Here is a 16,765-nt window from a genome sequence, read left to right as displayed (position 1 = left end):
GAAAGAGGGAGTCAGTGAGCAAGCTCCCCTTTGGCCCAGAGCTGTGTCCTCGGCCCGTCTCTACCATGTCCAGCTCAATCCCGGGGGCGACCAAGGTGACACAGTAGGAATGTATTTATGATTTTGTGGCTACCTTCTGACTCTCTCCTTCAGTAGCGTTCGAGAGGTTTCTTTTGGTAGAACGTATTTCAGAAAATCACTGAAAAGAAAATGGTAAGGAAATCCTGATGCAGGTGACAGCAGAAGTGGCAGGACCCTTCTGTGTCTGTGAGGAGGACACCGACTGTGCTCCTCACGGCTTTCTATCTGTAGTGTCGACGGCTCTTTGCGTGAAGGCAGGAGAACCCTCTCGGGGGTACTGGTCCCACGCTCACAGGGTCGATGGGGACGGCCCAGAGCACAGAGCTAAACACACCGTCCTTGCTTGCGTGTCTGGAAGGAGAACAGTGTCTCCTAGGCTGATGATAACAAATAAATCAATAGATAAATAGATGAATGGGTGATGTGATCGATTACTCACTGAGTGCCCAGTATATTCTGACCTTCTTTGCATGTATTCAGTTCTTTAATCCCGAGAGCCAGACACTATTATTTTCCCTTTAGAGCAGAGCAGACGGAGCCACAGAGAGGTTATGTCCCGTGGCTGTACGTGGCACAGACGGGACTGGCCCTCCTGCAGGCTGACTGCAGCCCCGCGCCCAACCGGACACCATGTCATCCCACGAAGGGTGAGAACACTGAACACCTGGCACAGAGGCAGCAGTGGGAGAGCCCTGAGCCGGCAGCCAGAACCCTCCGCACAGCTCTGTGACCTCTCTGGGCTTCGGCCTCCCACCTCTGCAGCCAGGAGCACAGCTGGACTGTCTCCGAAGACCCTGCAGCCCTGAAAAAGGAGAGGCCGGATTCAGCCTCCAGTGATGTCATAACCGGCACCGTGTGGCCGGGAGGTGAGACAGCTGCAGTGTAGGTTTAGTCCTCTGAGTATAGGCTGTGTGCCCTTGGGTAGGTTGCTTAACCTCTCTGGAACTGGCACCATCACTCCAGACCATGCAGGTTCACCGAGTCTGTCCAAACGCTGTGGCGGTGACTCGTTCCACGGGGCTTGTTGGAGGACATCCCCACGCCCTCTGGCACTGGATAAGCAAGGTTCCTATCCATCTCTGGCCTCACCATGAGCTTGCTTGCAAACCAGGGAGCCTTTCTCCAGGAGCTTGTCGGGAGCTCAAGGATTCTCTGTGCACAGATGTCAGTGTGGAGAGAGCGATCGTACGGGACACCGTGCGGGAAGCCCGAGCTGGGAGCCAGGCCACTATCTCGCTCATTCCCCCTCATGGAAATTAATCTTTTGTATCGAAAGGAGGAAATGAAATCTCAGAGAGTATCAGTGGCTTGCCAGGTCAGGAAGTGGCACGGTGGCTGTGAACCTGAGTGCCTGACGCCGACGCCCACGCACGCAGCACGGGCCGGCTCCCGAAATGCCCTGTGCACTCGGGGCACCTGTGGCCCATCTTGGTCCTGACTTCTGAGCCACGTGTCTCCTCTTTCTCTCGGAGTGCCCATCAAATAGGAGTTCCCTCCCCAGACCGCCAGGGGGCCCAACACCTGAAATATACTACCCGTTCCCTCAGCACACACTTGTTGCTAATAAACCCCACCAGGCCCCCCCCCCCCCCCCCCCGCCACGCACTGCAGCACCACCATCACTCTGCAGAGGAACACGTGAAGTCCTTCTTCTGAAACCAGGTCTCAGGGAAACAGCCGGGAAATTCCCACCAAATCCAAATCACTTTCTTTCGGGGTGTCAGGGAGCCACGGGCTGGTTTTTGAGGGAAGGGAAGATGTCAGCCTGACCTAGGGAGGTACTTGCGAAGATTCAGAGCCAAGCCCCTGCAGGGAGCTGTCACGGGTGGCGAGTGTCCTGTCCGTAGCCCTGGGCAAGCCAAGACTGATGTTCCCTTGGGGAGGCAGGGGGCAGAGCTGCTCCAGGCGTGTGTGGTCCACACAGTGGGGCATCTGTGAAGTGTTCCCAGGACTCGGGCACACTTTCAACGTACGTGCAGCATATGAGAGCGTCCAGTTTCCAGAATTGCTCCTCCACGTGTGAAGGTGGTTTTACGTGTTGAAGGGAAAACTGGGTGTCACATATCGTGTCCTTTGACGTGTTTTCTTCGCGATCCGTTTTACTGACCAGGGTGAAAACTGTGGCAGAAAATACAAAGAGGTCTTTCCAGGGTGTTTTAGACGCAAGCCCCGTGCAGAAGTCACACGAGAGGGGTGTGGGATTCCATCCCCTCTGGGTGCTTTTCTAGGCTCTCATCACCGAGCGCTGAGTTTGGCAGGGGCCCCCAGAGAGGGAAAATGAGAAATGGGCAACTTTCTCTGCAATCCATACTCCTAAGGGGAATAGAGGGAGTGTGTCCTCTGTGTGTCCAATGCCCTATGTCATCTGGCGAGGGTATCCTTTGGAGCTGAGAAACGGAAGCTCAAATTAACCTAAGCGGCTAAGACGCTCAGTGTGTGTGTTTTGGGGGTGTGGGGTGTGGGGGAGGTACTCTTTGGTCCAGAGCCGAGGTCTCTGCACGTCCAGTCCAGTTCCCCACGCCAGCCCTGATGGGCACGGAGTCTCTTTGTCCAAGACAGACCAAGGAAGACAGAGCCAGAATAAAGTCAACAGCTTTTATTACAAGTCACAGATTTCATAGAAAAAGGAATGTAGCGTCAGGTCCGGTTGTATGAAAAACGGTAAAATGCAGGTTTGTCCTGGTTGCTCTGTGGACACCCGGGGCAGGCTCTCCGCGACATCAGGCACAGCAGCTGCACTTGTCCGAGGCCCCTTTGCAGACGCAGCCCTGGGCACACTTGGCGCAGCCCACGGGGCAGCAGGAGCAGCAGCCTGGGGAGGCAAGGGCAGCGTGCGGTCGGACCACGCGTTGTCCGGAACCACCCTTCCCAGCAGCAGGCCTGGCCCCAGCCGCCCTCGGGCCCAGACCCTGAGTTTACGATGGTGTCCCCTGTCCTGAGGTAATTGCTCTCAGACACTAGGTTCAGGTTGCCCGGCCCATCTGTGCCCAGGACAGGGCACAGCGCCTTGGAGAGACAGTGAGCAGGGCCTCTGGGGACAGGAGAAAGCCAGCCCCCAGCACCACCAGTGATGTGAGCCAAGTCCTCAGGATCAAAGTGGAGGCAAAGCCCGCACAGAGCAGCTCCCGCTCGGGATAGGGAAGCTCTGGGCTGCTTCGACAGGAAGGGGCTGCACCAGGTCCGAGAAGCCACGCACGGCCACTGGTTCCTGTCCCTAAAGTGCTTCAGTCCCTGAGAGGACTCGGAAGCGGGACTCAGGAGGCAGGAGGACTAGTTCTAGTGACAGGTCTGAGGTTGTTTGTCGGTGGCCCGTCTGGGCCTCAGTCTCCCTGTTCTCTAGTGCGCGCCTGGGTCTCGCTCATGCCGAAGGTGATTCCAGCTCTGACTGTGAATCCCTTCCTGGTGAGGGGGGTGCCGGGAAGTCTGGTCACTGTCCTGCTCCTGCCTGCCTGCTGAGCTCTGGGCCCCCTCCTCGCACTCAGCCCAGACCCCGCCTTCCCAGAGAAGGCCCCGCACACTCACTCTTCTTGCAGGAGGTGCATCTGCAGGCTTTGCAGGTGCAGGAGCCAGCGCAGCCGCAGGAGCCGCCTGCCGGGAAGGGAAAGGAGGCCAGCAGTGAGCAGGGACGGGGATGCAGGAGCCACAGCAGACGGTCAGCAGTGCCTCCCTGAGCCCTCCTCCTCTGTCAGGACCCAGCCCTGGGAGCTCGTGTCCACTCGGGCGGATAGAGAAGCCCCAGCTCCTCTCTTCTGGTCCAAGGAGAGTAGGTCCCCTCCTGATGGGACTCCACAGGGAAGGTCCCGGGCTCCAGACGCAGCCCAGGCCGACTGGGGCCGGGGGCCGGGGCCCATGGCCTGAACCCCAAAGAGGCAGCGCCCCCTCCTCCCATCAAATCGTGGCAGGTCCGAGGCCTCCTCCAGACGCTGGGTCCCGGTCTAGCAATCCCCTGACCTGCCGGGTGACCTCAAGAAGGACAGCCTGGAGCCTCCGTGCCCTCAGTGTCAACGGAGAGGCAAAGGGAGACTGACGTGCCCTCAGGAGCCTGGCTACCAAGAAAGCCCTGGACCCGTGACAGGAGTCCTCCTGAGCTCAAAACTCAAAGCCCTCCCTTCTCGTCCTGTGCCCGGGAAGGGGGCATCCTAAGGCTCAAAGGCAGGGCTCCCTTACCAGTGGGGCAGGAGCACTTGGGGTCCATCTGGAGGAGGAGTGAGGCCCGAGGTCCAAAGCAAGGGGCGAAGGCGCTTCACGGGTCCGGTGGGGGCCGTGTGGGAGCGAGGAGCCCGGGGGCTCAGTTATAGGCCGAGGAGGCGGCCCGGGCGCAGAGGCCCCGCCCCCGCCTTGCACCCGCCCCGCGGCTCCGCGCCCGCGCCGCCCGTGCCGCCCGCAGCGCCCTGGGCCGGGCTGTGAGCAACAGGCGGGGCCGAGCGCACGATTCCACGTCGGTGCCGGCTGGAGCGGAGGAACCGGGTGCCGTGCGGTAAGCGGTGTCCCAGCCCCCCGGCCGCCCCTTCCCAATGTGCCCGACGGGAGCAGCCACCGTGTTGGCGGCTTGTGCAGGAATCCGGCTCCCGCGTCCTCCGGTCTTCCCCGCCCCAGGCCCCGCGCCGCCGGCCTCCGGGTCGCCGTTTCCTGCAGCCTGAGAACAGCCCCCGCCTCCCGCTCGTGTCCCTGGCTTGGCTGGAGCCGGGGAGCGGTGTCAGAGAGCGCAGGCGGATGTGACCCTCACCACCGTTTGGCCGACCCCATGTGTCCCCGGGCGTTGCCAGCCCCGGTCCCCACCACGGTCCTTTGGAAGCGTTTTTCCGGTACCGCCTCCTGTAACCGCAGCGCGGTGAACATTGCCTTCAGCCGCGAGGCGTCACTTGTGTTTTCCTTTCCTGGGGGGATCCTGGCTCATTTGTCCGGGGGCTTCTTTGCCTAAACTTTCCAGGGGCGCTCCTCACTGTAGCCGGTCCACCCCCACGCCAGGGTGGAGGTTCCCTCATCATGGGATGCTTCCCCAGGGGCGGCATCATTGTAGGTGATAGGCAGACCTGGCGGTAAATAACAAAGCGAGACAAGTGGATAGAGTTCCCTTTGAGTAGTCCTGACAGTTACTCACCGTGGAGTCCATGCCAAGCCTTGTTAGTCACTTTTGCTCTTTGAGTTGTCACACCAACCGGGAAGGGAGACAGCAGCCAGGAGCCCGGTTCCCGAAGTCCAAAGTACCTACAGTACGGGGCGGCTACTGAGGCAGGCACACAGGGCTGGGGAGTGGTGCCCTGCTTCTGTGTTTTTGTCGCTTCGCAGCTGAAAGAGGGAGTCAGTGAGCAAGCTCCCCTTTGGCCCAGAGCTGTGTCCTCGGCCCGTCTCTACCATGTCCAGCTCAATCCCGGGGGCGACCAAGGTGACACAGTAGGAATGTATTTATGATTTTGTGGCTACCTTCTGACTCTCTCCTTCAGTAGCGTTCGAGAGGTTTCTTTTGGTAGAACGTATTTCAGAAAATCACTGAAAAGAAAATGGTAAGGAAATCCTGATGCAGGTGACAGCAGAAGTGGCAGGACCCTTCTGTGTCTGTGAGGAGGACACCGACTGTGCTCCTCACGGCTTTCTATCTGTAGTGTCGACGGCTCTTTGCGTGAAGGCAGGAGAACCCTCTCGGGGGTACCGGTCCCACGCTCACAGGGTCGATGGGGACGGCCCAGAGCACAGAGCTAAACACACCGTCCTTGCTTGCGTGTCTGGAAGGAGAACAGTGTCTCCTAGGCTGATGATAACAAATAAATCAATAGATAAATAGATGAATGGGTGATGTGATCGATTACTCACTGAGTGCCCAGTATATTCTGACCTTCTTTGCATGTATTCAGTTCTTTAATCCCGAGAGCCAGACACTATTATTTTCCCTTTAGAGCAGAGCAGACGGAGCCACAGAGAGGTTATGTCCCGTGGCTGTACGTGGCACAGACGGGACTGGCCCTCCTGCAGGCTGACTGCAGCCCCGCGCCCAACCGGACACCATGTCATCCCACGAAGGGTGAGAACACTGAACACCTGGCACAGAGGCAGCAGTGGGAGAGCCCTGAGCCGGCAGCCAGAACCCTCCGCACAGCTCTGTGACCTCTCTGGGCTTCGGCCTCCCACCTCTGCAGCCAGGAGCACAGCTGGACTGTCTCCGAAGACCCTGCAGCCCTGAAAAAGGAGAGGCCGGATTCAGCCTCCAGTGATGTCATAACCGGCACCGTGTGGCCGGGAGGTGAGACAGCTGCAGTGTAGGTTTAGTCCTCTGAGTATAGGCTGTGTGCCCTTGGGTAGGTTGCTTAACCTCTCTGGAATTGGCACAATCACTCCAGACCATGCAGGTTCATCGAGTCTGTCCAAACGCTGTGGCGGTGACTCGTTCCACGGGGCTTGTTGGAGGACATCCCCACGCCCTCTGGCACTGGATAAGCAAGGTTCCTATCCATCCCTGCCCTCACCATGAGCTTGCTTGCAAACCAGGGAGCCTTTCTCCAGGAGCTTGTCGGGAGCTCAAGGATTCTCTGTGCACAGATGTCAGTGTGGAGAGAGCGATCGTACGGGACACCTTGCGGGAAGCCCGAGCTGGGAGCCAGGCCACTATCTCGCTCATTCCCCCTCATTGAAATTAATCTTTTGTATGGAAAGGAGAAAATGAAATCTCAGAGAGTATCAGTGACTTGCCAGGTCAGGAAGTGGCACGGTGGCTGTGAACCTGAGTGCCTGACGCCGACGCCCACGCACGCAGCACGGGCCGGCTCCCGAAATGCCCTGTGCACTCGGGGCACCTGTGGCCCATCTTGGTCCTGACTTCTGAGCCACGTGTCTCCTCTTTCTCTCGGAGTGCCCATCAAATAGGAGTTCCCTCCCCAGACCGCCAGGGGGCCCAACACCTGAAATATACTGCCCGTTCCCTCAGCACACACTTGTTGCTAATAAACCCCACCAGCCGCCCCCCCCCCCCCCCCCCCACGCACTGCAGCACCACCATCACTCTGCAGAGGAACACGTGAAGTCCTTCTTCTGAAACCAGGTCTCAGGGAAACAGCCGGGAAATTCCCACCAAATCCAAATCACTTTCTTTCGGGGTGTCAGGGAGCCACGGGCTGGTTTTTGAGGGAAGGGAAGATGTCAGCCTGACCTAGGGAGGTACTTGCGAAGATTCAGAGCCAAGCCCCTGCAGGGAGCTGTCACGGGTGGCGAGTGTCCTGTCCGTAGCCCTGGGCAAGCCAAGACTGATGTTCCCTTGGGGAGGCAGGGGGCAGAGCTGCTCCAGGCGTGTGTGGTCCACACAGTGGGGCATCTGTGAAGTGTTCCCAGGACTCGGGCACACTTTCAACGTACGTGCAGCATATGAGAGCGTCCAGTTTCCAGAATTGCTCCTCCACGTGTGAAGGTGGTTTTACGTGTTGAAGGGAAAACTGGGTGTCACATATCGTGTCCTTTGACGTGTTTTCTTCGCGATCCGTTTTACTGACCAGGGTGAAAACTGTGGCAGAAAATACAAAGAGGTCTTTCCAGGGTGTTTTAGACGCAAGCCCCGTGCAGAAGTCACACGAGAGGGGTGTGGGATTCCATCCCCTCTGGGTACTTTTCTAGGCTGTCATCACCGAGCGCTGAGTTTGGCAGGGGCCCCCAGAGAGGGAAAATGAGAAATGGGCAACTTTCTCTGCAATCCATACTCCTAAGGGGAATAGAGGGAGTGTGTCCTCTGTGTGTCCAATGCCCTATGTCATCTGGCGAGGGTATCCTTTGGAGCTGAGAAACGGAAGCTCAAATTAACCTAAGCGGCTAAGACGCTCAGTGTGTGTGTTTTGGGGGTGTGGGGTGTGGGGGGGTACTCTTTGGTCCAGAGCCGAGGTCTCTGCACGTCCAGTCCAGTTCCCCACGCCAGCCCTGATGGGCACGGAGTCTCTTTGTCCAAGACAGACCAAGGAAGACAGAGCCAGAATAAAGTCAACAGCTTTTATTACAAGTCACAGATTTCATAGAAAAAGGAATGTAGCGTCAGGTCCGGTTGTATGAAAAACGGTAAAATGCAGGTTTGTCCTGGTTGCTCTGTGGACACCCGGGGCAGGCTCTCCGCGACATCAGGCACAGCAGCTGCACTTGTCCGAGGCCCCTTTGCAGACGCAGCCCTGGGCACACTTGGCGCAGCCCACGGGGCAGCAGGAGCAGCAGCCTGGGGAGGCAAGGGCAGCGTGCGGTCGGACCACGCGTTGTCCGGAACCACCCAGCCCCAGCCGCCCTCGGGCCCAGACCCTGAGTTTACGATGGTGTCCCCTGTCCTGAGGTAATTGCTCTCAGACACTAGGTTCAGGTTGCCCGGCCCATCTGTGCCCAGGACAGGGCACAGCGCCTTGGAGAGACAGTGAGCAGGGCCTCTGGGGACAGGAGAAAGCCAGCCCCCAGCACCACCAGTGATGTGAGCCAAGTCCTCAGGATCAAAGTGGAGGCAAAGCCCGCACAGAGCAGCTCCCGCTCGGGATAGGGAAGCTCTGGGCTGCTTCGACAGGAAGGGGCTGCACCAGGTCCGAGAAGCCACGCACGGCCACTGGTTCCTGTCCCTAAAGTGCTTCAGTCCCTGAGAGGATTCGGAAGCGGGACTCAGGAGGCAGGAGGACTAGTTCTAGTGACAGGTCTGAGGTTGTTTGTCGGTGGCCCGTCTGGGCCTCAGTCTCCCTGTTCTCTAGTGCGCGCCTGGGTCTCGCTCATGCCGAAGGTGATTCCAGCTCTGACTGTGAATCCCTTCCTGGTGAGGGGGGTGCCGGGAAGTCTGGTCACTGTCCCGCTCCTGCCTGCCTGCTGAGCTCTGGGCCCCCTCCTCGCACTCAGCCCAGACCCCGCATTCCCAGAGAAGGCCCCGCACACTCACTCTTCTTGCAGGAGGTGCATCTGCAGGCTTTGCAGGTGCAGGAGCCAGCGCAGCCGCAGGAGCCGCCTGCCGGGAAGGGAAAGGAGGCCAGCAGTGAGCAGGGACGGGGATGCAGGAGCCACAGCAGACGGTCAGCAGTGCCTCCCTGAGCCCTCCTCCTCTGTCAGGACCCAGCCCTGGGAGCTCGTGTCCACTTGGGCGGATAGAGAAGCCCCAGCTCCTCTCTTCTGGTCCAAGGAGAGTAGGTCCCCTCCTGATGGGACTCCACAGGGAAGGTCCCGGGCTCCAGACGCAGCCCAGGCCGACTGGGGCCGGGGGCCGGGGCCCATGGCCTGAACCCCAAAGAGGCAGCGCCCCCTCCTCCCATCAAATCGTGGCAGGTCCGAGGCCTCCTCCAGACGCTGGGTCCCGGTCTAGCAATCCCCTGACCTGCCGGGTGACCTCAAGAAGGACAGCCTGGAGCCTCCGTGCCCTCAGTGTCAACGGAGAGGCAAAGGGAGACTGACGTGCCCTCAGGAGCCTGGCTACCAAGAAAGCCCTGGACCCGTGACAGGAGTCCTCCTGAGCTCAAAACTCAAAGCCCTCCCTTCTCGTCCTGTGCCCGGGAAGGGGGCATCCTAAGGCTCAAAGGCAGGGCTCCCTTACCAGTGGGGCAGGAGCACTTGGGGTCCATCTGGAGGAGGAGTGAGGCCCGAGGTCCAAAGCAAGGGGCGAAGCCGCTTCACGGGTCCGGTGGGGGCCGTGTGGGAGCGAGGAGCCCGGGGGCTCAGTTATAGGCCGAGGAGGCGGCCCGGGCGCAGAGGCCCCGCCCCCGCCTTGCACCCGCCCCGCGGCTCCGCGCCCGCGCCGCCCGCGCCGCCCGTGCCGCCCGCAGCGCCCTGGGCCGGGCTGTGAGCAACAGGCGGGGCCGAGCGCACGATTCCACGTCGGTGCCGGCTGGAGCGGAGGAACCGGGTGCCGTGCGGTAAGCGGTGTCCCAGCCCCCCGGCCGCCCCTTCCCAATGTGCCCGACGGGAGCAGCCACCGTGTTGGCGGCTTGTGCAGGAATCCGGCTCCCGCGTCCTCCGGTCTTCCCCGCCCCAGGCCCCGCGCCGCCGGCCTCCGGGTCGCCGTTTCCTGCAGCCTGAGAACAGCCCCCGCCTCCCGCTCGTGTCCCTGGCTTGGCTGGAGCCGGGGAGCGGTGTCAGAGAGCGCAGGCGGATGTGACCCTCACCACCGTTTGGCCGACCCCATGTGTCCCCGGGCGTTGCCAGCCCCGGTCCCCACCACGGTCCTTTGGAAGCGTTTTTCCGGTACCGCCTCCTGTAACCGCAGCGCGGTGAACATTGCCTTCAGCCGCGAGGCGTCACTTGTGTTTTCCTTTCCTGGGGGGATCCTGGCTCATTTGTCCGGGGGCTTCTTTGCCTAAACTTTCCAGGGGCGCGCCTCACTGTAGCCGGTCCACCCCCACGCCAGGGTGGAGGTTCCCTCATTATGGGATGCTTCCCCAGGGGCGGCATCATTGTAGGTGATAGGCAGACCTGGCGGTAAATAACAAAGCGAGACAAGTGGATAGAGTTCCCTTTGAGTAGTCCTGACAGTTACTCACCGTGGAGTCCATGCCAAGCCTTGTTAGTCACTTTTGCTCTTTGAGTTGTCACACCAACCGGGAAGGGAGACAGCAGCCAGGAGCCCGGTTCCCGAAGTCCAAAGTACCTACAGTACGGGGCGGCTACTGAGGCAGGCACACAGGGCTGGGGAGTGGTGCCCTGCTTCTGTGTTTTTGTCGCTTCGCAGCTGAAAGAGGGAGTCAGTGAGCAAGCTCCCCTTTGGCCCAGAGCTGTGTCCTCGGCCCGTCTCTACCATGTCCAGCTCAATCCCGGGGGCGACCAAGGTGACACAGTAGGAATGTATTTGTGATTTTGTGGCTACCTTCTGACTCTCTCCTTCAGTAGCGTTCGAGAGGTTTCTTTTGGTAGAACGTATTTCAGAAAATCACTGAAAAGAAAACGGTAAGGAAATCCTGATGCAGGTGACAGCAGAAGTGGCAGGACCCTTCTGTGTCTGTGAGGAGGACACCGACTGTGCTCCTCACGGCTTTCTATCTGTAGTGTCGACGGCTCTTTGCGTGAAGGCAGGAGAACCCTCTCGGGGGTACTGGTCCCACGCTCACAGGGTCGATGGGGACGGCCCAGAGCACAGAGCTAAACACACCGTCCTTGCTTGCGTGTCTGGAAGGAGAACAGTGTCTCCTAGGCTGATGATAACAAATAAATCAATAGATAAATAGATGAATGGGTGATGTGATCGATTACTCACTGAGTGCCCAGTATATTCTGACCTTCTTTGCATGTATTCAGTTCTTTAATCCCGAGAGCCAGACACTATTATTTTCCCTTTAGAGCAGAGCAGACGGAGCCACAGAGAGGTTATGTCCCGTGGCTGTACGTGGCACAGACGGGACTGGCCCTCCTGCAGGCTGACTGCAGCCCCGCGCCCAACCGGACACCATGTCATCCCACGAAGGGTGAGAACACTGAACACCTGGCACAGAGGCAGCAGTGGGAGAGCCCTGAGCCGGCAGCCAGAACCCTCCGCACAGCTCTGTGACCTCTCTGGGCTTCGGCCTCCCACCTCTGCAGCCAGGAGCACAGCTGGACTGTCTCCGAAGACCCTGCAGCCCTGAAAAAGGAGAGGCCGGATTCAGCCTCCAGTGATGTCATAACCGGCACCGTGTGGCCGGGAGGTGAGACAGCTGCAGTGTAGGTTTAGTCCTCTGAGTATAGGCTGTGTGCCCTTGGGTAGGTTGCTTAACCTCTCTGGAATTGGCACAATCACTCCAGACCATGCAGGTTCACCGAGTCTGTCCAAACGCTGTGGCGGTGACTCGTTCCACGGGGCTTGTTGGAGGACATCCCCACGCCCTCTGGCACTGGATAAGCAAGGTTCCTATCCATCCCTGCCCTCACCATGAGCTTGCTTGCAAGCCAGGGAGCCTTTCTCCAGGAGCTTGTCGGGAGCTCAAGGATTCTCTGTGCACAGATGTCAGTGTGGAGAGAGCGATCGTACGGGACACCTTGCGGGAAGCCCGAGCTGGGAGCCAGGCCACTATCTCGCTCATTCCCCCTCATTGAAATTAATCTTTTGTATGGAAAGGAGAAAATGAAATCTCAGAGAGTATCAGTGACTTGCCAGGTCAGGAAGTGGCACGGTGGCTGTGAACCTGAGTGCCTGACGCCGACGCCCACGCACGCAGCACGGGCCGGCTCCCGAAATGCCCTGTGCACTCGGGGCACCTGTGGCCCATCTTGGTCCTGACTTCTGAGCCACGTGTCTCGTCTTTCTCTCGGAGTGCCCATCAAATAGGAGTTCCCTCCCCAGACCGCCAGGGGGCCCAACACCTGAAATATACTGCCCGTTCCCTCAGCACACACTTGTTGCTAATAAACCCCACCAGCCGCCCCCCCCCCCCCCACGCACTGCAGCACCACCATCACTCTGCAGAGGAACACGTGAAGTCCTTCTTCTGAAACCAGGTCTCAGGGAAACAGCCGGGAAATTCCCACCAAATCCAAATCACTTTCTTTCGGGGTGTCAGGGAGCCACGGGCTGGTTTTTGAGGGAAGGGAAGATGTCAGCCTGACCTAGGGAGGTACTTGCGAAGATTCAGAGCCAAGCCCCTGCAGGGAGCTGTCACGGGTGGCGAGTGTCCTGTCCGTAGCCCTGGGCAAGCCAAGACTGATGTTCCCTTGGGGAGGCAGGGGGCAGAGCTGCTCCAGGCGTGTGTGGTCCACACAGTGGGGCATCTGTGAAGTGTTCCCAGGACTCGGGCACACTTTCAACGTACGTGCAGCATATGAGAGCGTCCAGTTTCCAGAATTGCTCCTCCACGTGTGAAGGTGGTTTTACGTGTTGAAGGGAAAACTGGGTGTCACATATCGTGTCCTTTGACGTGTTTTCTTCGCGATCCGTTTTACTGACCAGGGTGAAAACTGTGGCAGAAAATACAAAGAGGTCTTTCCAGGGTGTTTTAGACGCAAGCCCCGTGCAGAAGTCACACGAGAGGGGTGTGGGATTCCATCCCCTCTGGGTACTTTTCTAGGCTCTCATCACCGAGCGCTGAGTTTGGCAGGGGCCCCCAGAGAGGGAAAATGAGAAATGGGCAACTTTCTCTGCAATCCATACTCCTAAGGGGAATAGAGGGAGTGTGTCCTCTGTGTGTCCAATGCCCTATGTCATCTGGCGAGGGTATCCTTTGGAGCTGAGAAACGGAAGCTCAAATTAACCTAAGCGGCTAAGACGCTCAGTGTGTGTGTTTTGGGGGTGTGGGGTGTGGGGGGGTACTCTTTGGTCCAGAGCCGAGGTCTCTGCACGTCCAGTCCAGTTCCCCACGCCAGCCCTGATGGGCACGGAGTCTCTTTGTCCAAGACAGACCAAGGAAGACAGAGCCAGAATAAAGTCAACAGCTTTTATTACAAGTCACAGATTTCATAGAAAAAGGAATGTAGCGTCAGGTCCGGTTGTATGAAAAACGGTAAAATGCAGGTTTGTCCTGGTTGCTCTGTGGACACCCGGGGCAGGCTCTCCGCGACATCAGGCACAGCAGCTGCACTTGTCCGAGGCCCCTTTGCAGACGCAGCCCTGGGCACACTTGGCGCAGCCCACGGGGCAGCAGGAGCAGCAGCCTGGGGAGGCAAGGGCAGCGTGCGGTCGGACCACGCGTTGTCCGGAACCACCCTTCCCAGCAGCAGGCCTGGCCCCAGCCGCCCTCGGGCCCAGACCCTGAGTATACGATGGTGTCCTCTGTCCTGAGGTAATTGCTCTCAGACACTAGGTTCAGGTTGCCCGGCCCATCTGTGCCCAGGACAGGGCACAGCGCCGTGGAGAGACAGTGAGCAGGGCCTCCGGGGACAGGAGAAAGCCAGCCCCCAGCACCACCAGTGATGTGAGCCAAGTCCTCAGGATCAAAGTGGAGGCAAAGCCCGCACAGAGCAGCTCCCGCTCGGGATAGGGAAGCTCTGGGCTGCTTCGACAGGAAGGGGCTGCACCAGGTCCGAGAAGCCACGCACGGCCACTGGTTCCTGTCCCTAAAGTGCTTCAGTCCCTGAGAGGATTCGGAAGCGGGACTCAGGAGGCAGGAGGACTAGTTCTAGTGACAGGTCTGAGGTTGTTTGTCGGTGGCCCGTCTGGGCCTCAGTCTCCCTGTTCTCTAGTGCGCGCCTGGGTCTCGCTCATGCCGAAGGTGATTCCAGCTCTGACTGTGAATCCCTTCCTGGTGAGGGGGGTGCCGGGAAGTCTGGTCACTGTCCCGCTCCTGCCTGCCTGCTGAGCTCTGGGCCCCCTCCTCGCACTCAGCCCAGACCCCGCATTCCCAGAGAAGGCCCCGCACACTCACTCTTCTTGCAGGAGGTGCATCTGCAGGCTTTGCAGGTGCAGGAGCCAGCGCAGCCGCAGGAGCCGCCTGCCGGGAAGGGAAAGGAGGCCAGCAGTGAGCAGGGACGGGGATGCAGGAGCCACAGCAGACGGTCAGCAGTGCCTCCCTGAGCCCTCCTCCTCTGTCAGGACCCAGCCCTGGGAGCTCGTGTCCACTCGGGCGGATAGGGAAGCCCCAGCTCCTCTCTTCTGGTCCAAGGAGAGTAGGTCCCCTCCTGATGGGACTCCACAGGGAAGGTCCCGGGCTCCAGACGCAGCCCAGGCCGACTGGGGCCGGGGGCCGGGGCCCATGGCCTGAACCCCAAAGAGGCAGCATCCCCTCCTCCCATCAAATCGTGGCAGCTCCGAGGCCTCCTGCAAACGCTGCGTCCCGGTCTAGGAATCACCTACCTGCTTAGTGACCTAAAGAAAGACAGTCTTGAGCCTCTTTACTCTCAAAAATAGAGGCTGGAAATCTTTGTCGGTCTAGTGGTTTGGAGTCAGCGCTCTCACTGCCTAGTGTCTGGGTTGAATCCCTGGTCAGGGAACTAAGCTCTGACAAGCCGAGTGGTACGGTGAAGAAAAAGAAAAAAAAAATAGATTGAAAATATCCTGTCGCTGCCCTGGCTAGGAAGAAAGCACTGTGTGAACCGTGGGCGTCCACTTGTGCTCAAATTCAAAATTCTTCCTCATGTAACCCCAGGGCCACTCTGTCCTGTGCTTGAGAAGCGGGCATCCAAGGCCCAGAGCCAGGGGTTCGTTACCAGTGGCGCAGGAACAGTTGGGGTCCATTTGGAGGCGACGTGAGGCCGGGGATCGAAAGCAAGCGGGCAAGAGGCACCTGAGCTGGTGGAAGGCGTGTCGAGCCTAGGAGCCTGCTTGCAGTGTTTGTTCCCAGAGGAGGCGGCCCGGGCGCAGAGGTCCCACCCACTCCTTGCACCCTCCCCGCGTCTGCGCCGCCCGCCCGCAGCGCCCGGGGCCGGGCTGTGAGCAACACTCGGGGCCGAGCGCAGGATTCTCCCAGTGCGCATGGGTCCGCTCTGCGCACGGGAGAGCCGAGTTTGGTGCCTGCTCGCGTGTAGGGACTGTTTGCCAGGAAGTACGCGGTGTCCTAGCCTCCCTGTCCGCCCCTCCCGATTTTCCCGAGGGCGGCAGCCACCTTGTTCCCGGATTTTCCAGCAACCCAGCCTCTGCGTCTCGCTGTCTTCCCCACCCCCGGCCCTCGCGCTGTTGTCTTCAGGTTCACCCTTTCCGGAGCCCGTGTGCAACCCTAGTCTCGCGCTCACGTCCCAGGCGTGGCAGGATCCTGGGAGGTGTGTGCAGAGACTGGTGGTGGATGTGACCTTCACCACCAGTCCTCCGACTCCCTCTTCCCCCACCATTTCCTGTCCTGGTCCCCACGATGGTCCTTAGGCAGCGTTTCTCTAACGTTTCTCCGAAAGAGCACCAGGGCCAACTCCGGCCTCTGCCTCCCATCCTTCCTTCTGTTCTCCACTACTGAATGGGTGGATGGGCACATTTGTCCCTATGCTCCTGGCCTGAACTTGCCAGGGGTTTTCCTGATCCTAGCCAGTCCACCCTGCTCCGGGATGGAGGTTCCCAAAGCATGAGATCCCACCCCATGGAAGGGATCATTGTAAGTGATGGGCAGACCTGGCATTAAATAACAAAGCATGAAAAGTGGTTATTTCCCTTTCAGTGTTCAGCAGTGGGGAGAGCACTGAGCAGGCAGTCAGATCCCTCTGCACAGCTCTGTGACCTCTCTGGACTTCAGTCTCCCATCTCTGCCGCCAGAAGCACAGCTAGACTGTCTCAGAGGACCCTTCCAGCTGTGAATAATGATAGGCAGGACTCAGCATTCAGTGACCTCATAATCAGCGACCTTTGGCAAGGAGGTGAGACAGCCTTGCTATAGGTTCAGACCTCTGGATATGATCTGTGTGCCCTTAGGCAGGTTGCTTAAACTGGGTAGCTGGCACAATCATTCCAGCCCCTGCAGGTTCACTCTGTTACTGGTTCATTGTAGATCAAGTGATATGAAGGGTGGGCATTGATTTTGTGTTTCTCCAAATGGTGTGGCAGCATCTTATCCTAGGGGGGCTATTGCAGGGCATCCACACTCCCCCTGCCAGTGGATCAGTAAATTTGCAATCAAACTTTAACCTCCAGCCTGGAGTAATGCTTGCAAAACCATGAGCCTTTCCCCAAGAGCTTGTTGGAATTAAACAAGATTCTGTCCCAGTAAAGTCACTGTGAACAGAAGCATCATAATAGACACTGTTTATTAAGCCCTAGTGAGGAGCTAGGCCACTCTCAATACCACATAGGGATATAATCTCCTTTTTATAGGAAATGGAGACTTAGAGAGGTTGAGCGACTCATTTAGGATATGCGGCTGGTAAGTGCCACTGTGGTCTG

The 16,765-nt window shown here is 58.9% G+C and overlaps 1 protein-coding gene and 1 long non-coding RNA gene across 2 annotated transcripts in view; one reads left to right on the top strand and one right to left on the bottom strand.

Moving 5' to 3' along the window:
* The first annotated feature begins 9,806 nt into the window (after positions 1-9,806).
* Positions 9,807-16,765, top strand: part of LOC307178275 — a 97,669-nt gene continuing 90,710 nt past the window's right edge. Inside the window, exon 1 of the long non-coding RNA XR_013825160.1 lies at positions 9,807-9,920. This is a non-coding gene — a long non-coding RNA (uncharacterized lncRNA). The remainder of the gene's footprint in view (positions 9,921-16,765) is intronic.
* Positions 13,287-15,265, bottom strand: LOC307178269 (metallothionein-1E-like). The gene is made up of 3 exons (XM_079906264.1): positions 15,112-15,265; positions 14,331-14,396; positions 13,287-13,620 (listed from the first exon to the last, which is right to left on the bottom strand). The coding sequence occupies exons 1-3, from the start codon at positions 15,137-15,139 to the stop codon at positions 13,529-13,531; spliced, it is 186 nt and encodes a 61-aa protein (XP_079762390.1). The 5' UTR covers positions 15,140-15,265; the 3' UTR covers positions 13,287-13,528.

This window comes from Stenella coeruleoalba (genome assembly GCF_951394435.1).
Source record: "Stenella coeruleoalba genome assembly, chromosome: 20".
In the NCBI taxonomy this organism is placed as follows: domain Eukaryota; kingdom Metazoa; phylum Chordata; class Mammalia; order Artiodactyla; family Delphinidae; genus Stenella; species Stenella coeruleoalba.
Note: the sequence above shows the minus strand (reverse complement) of the source record. Positions and strands in the feature narration are given on the sequence as shown.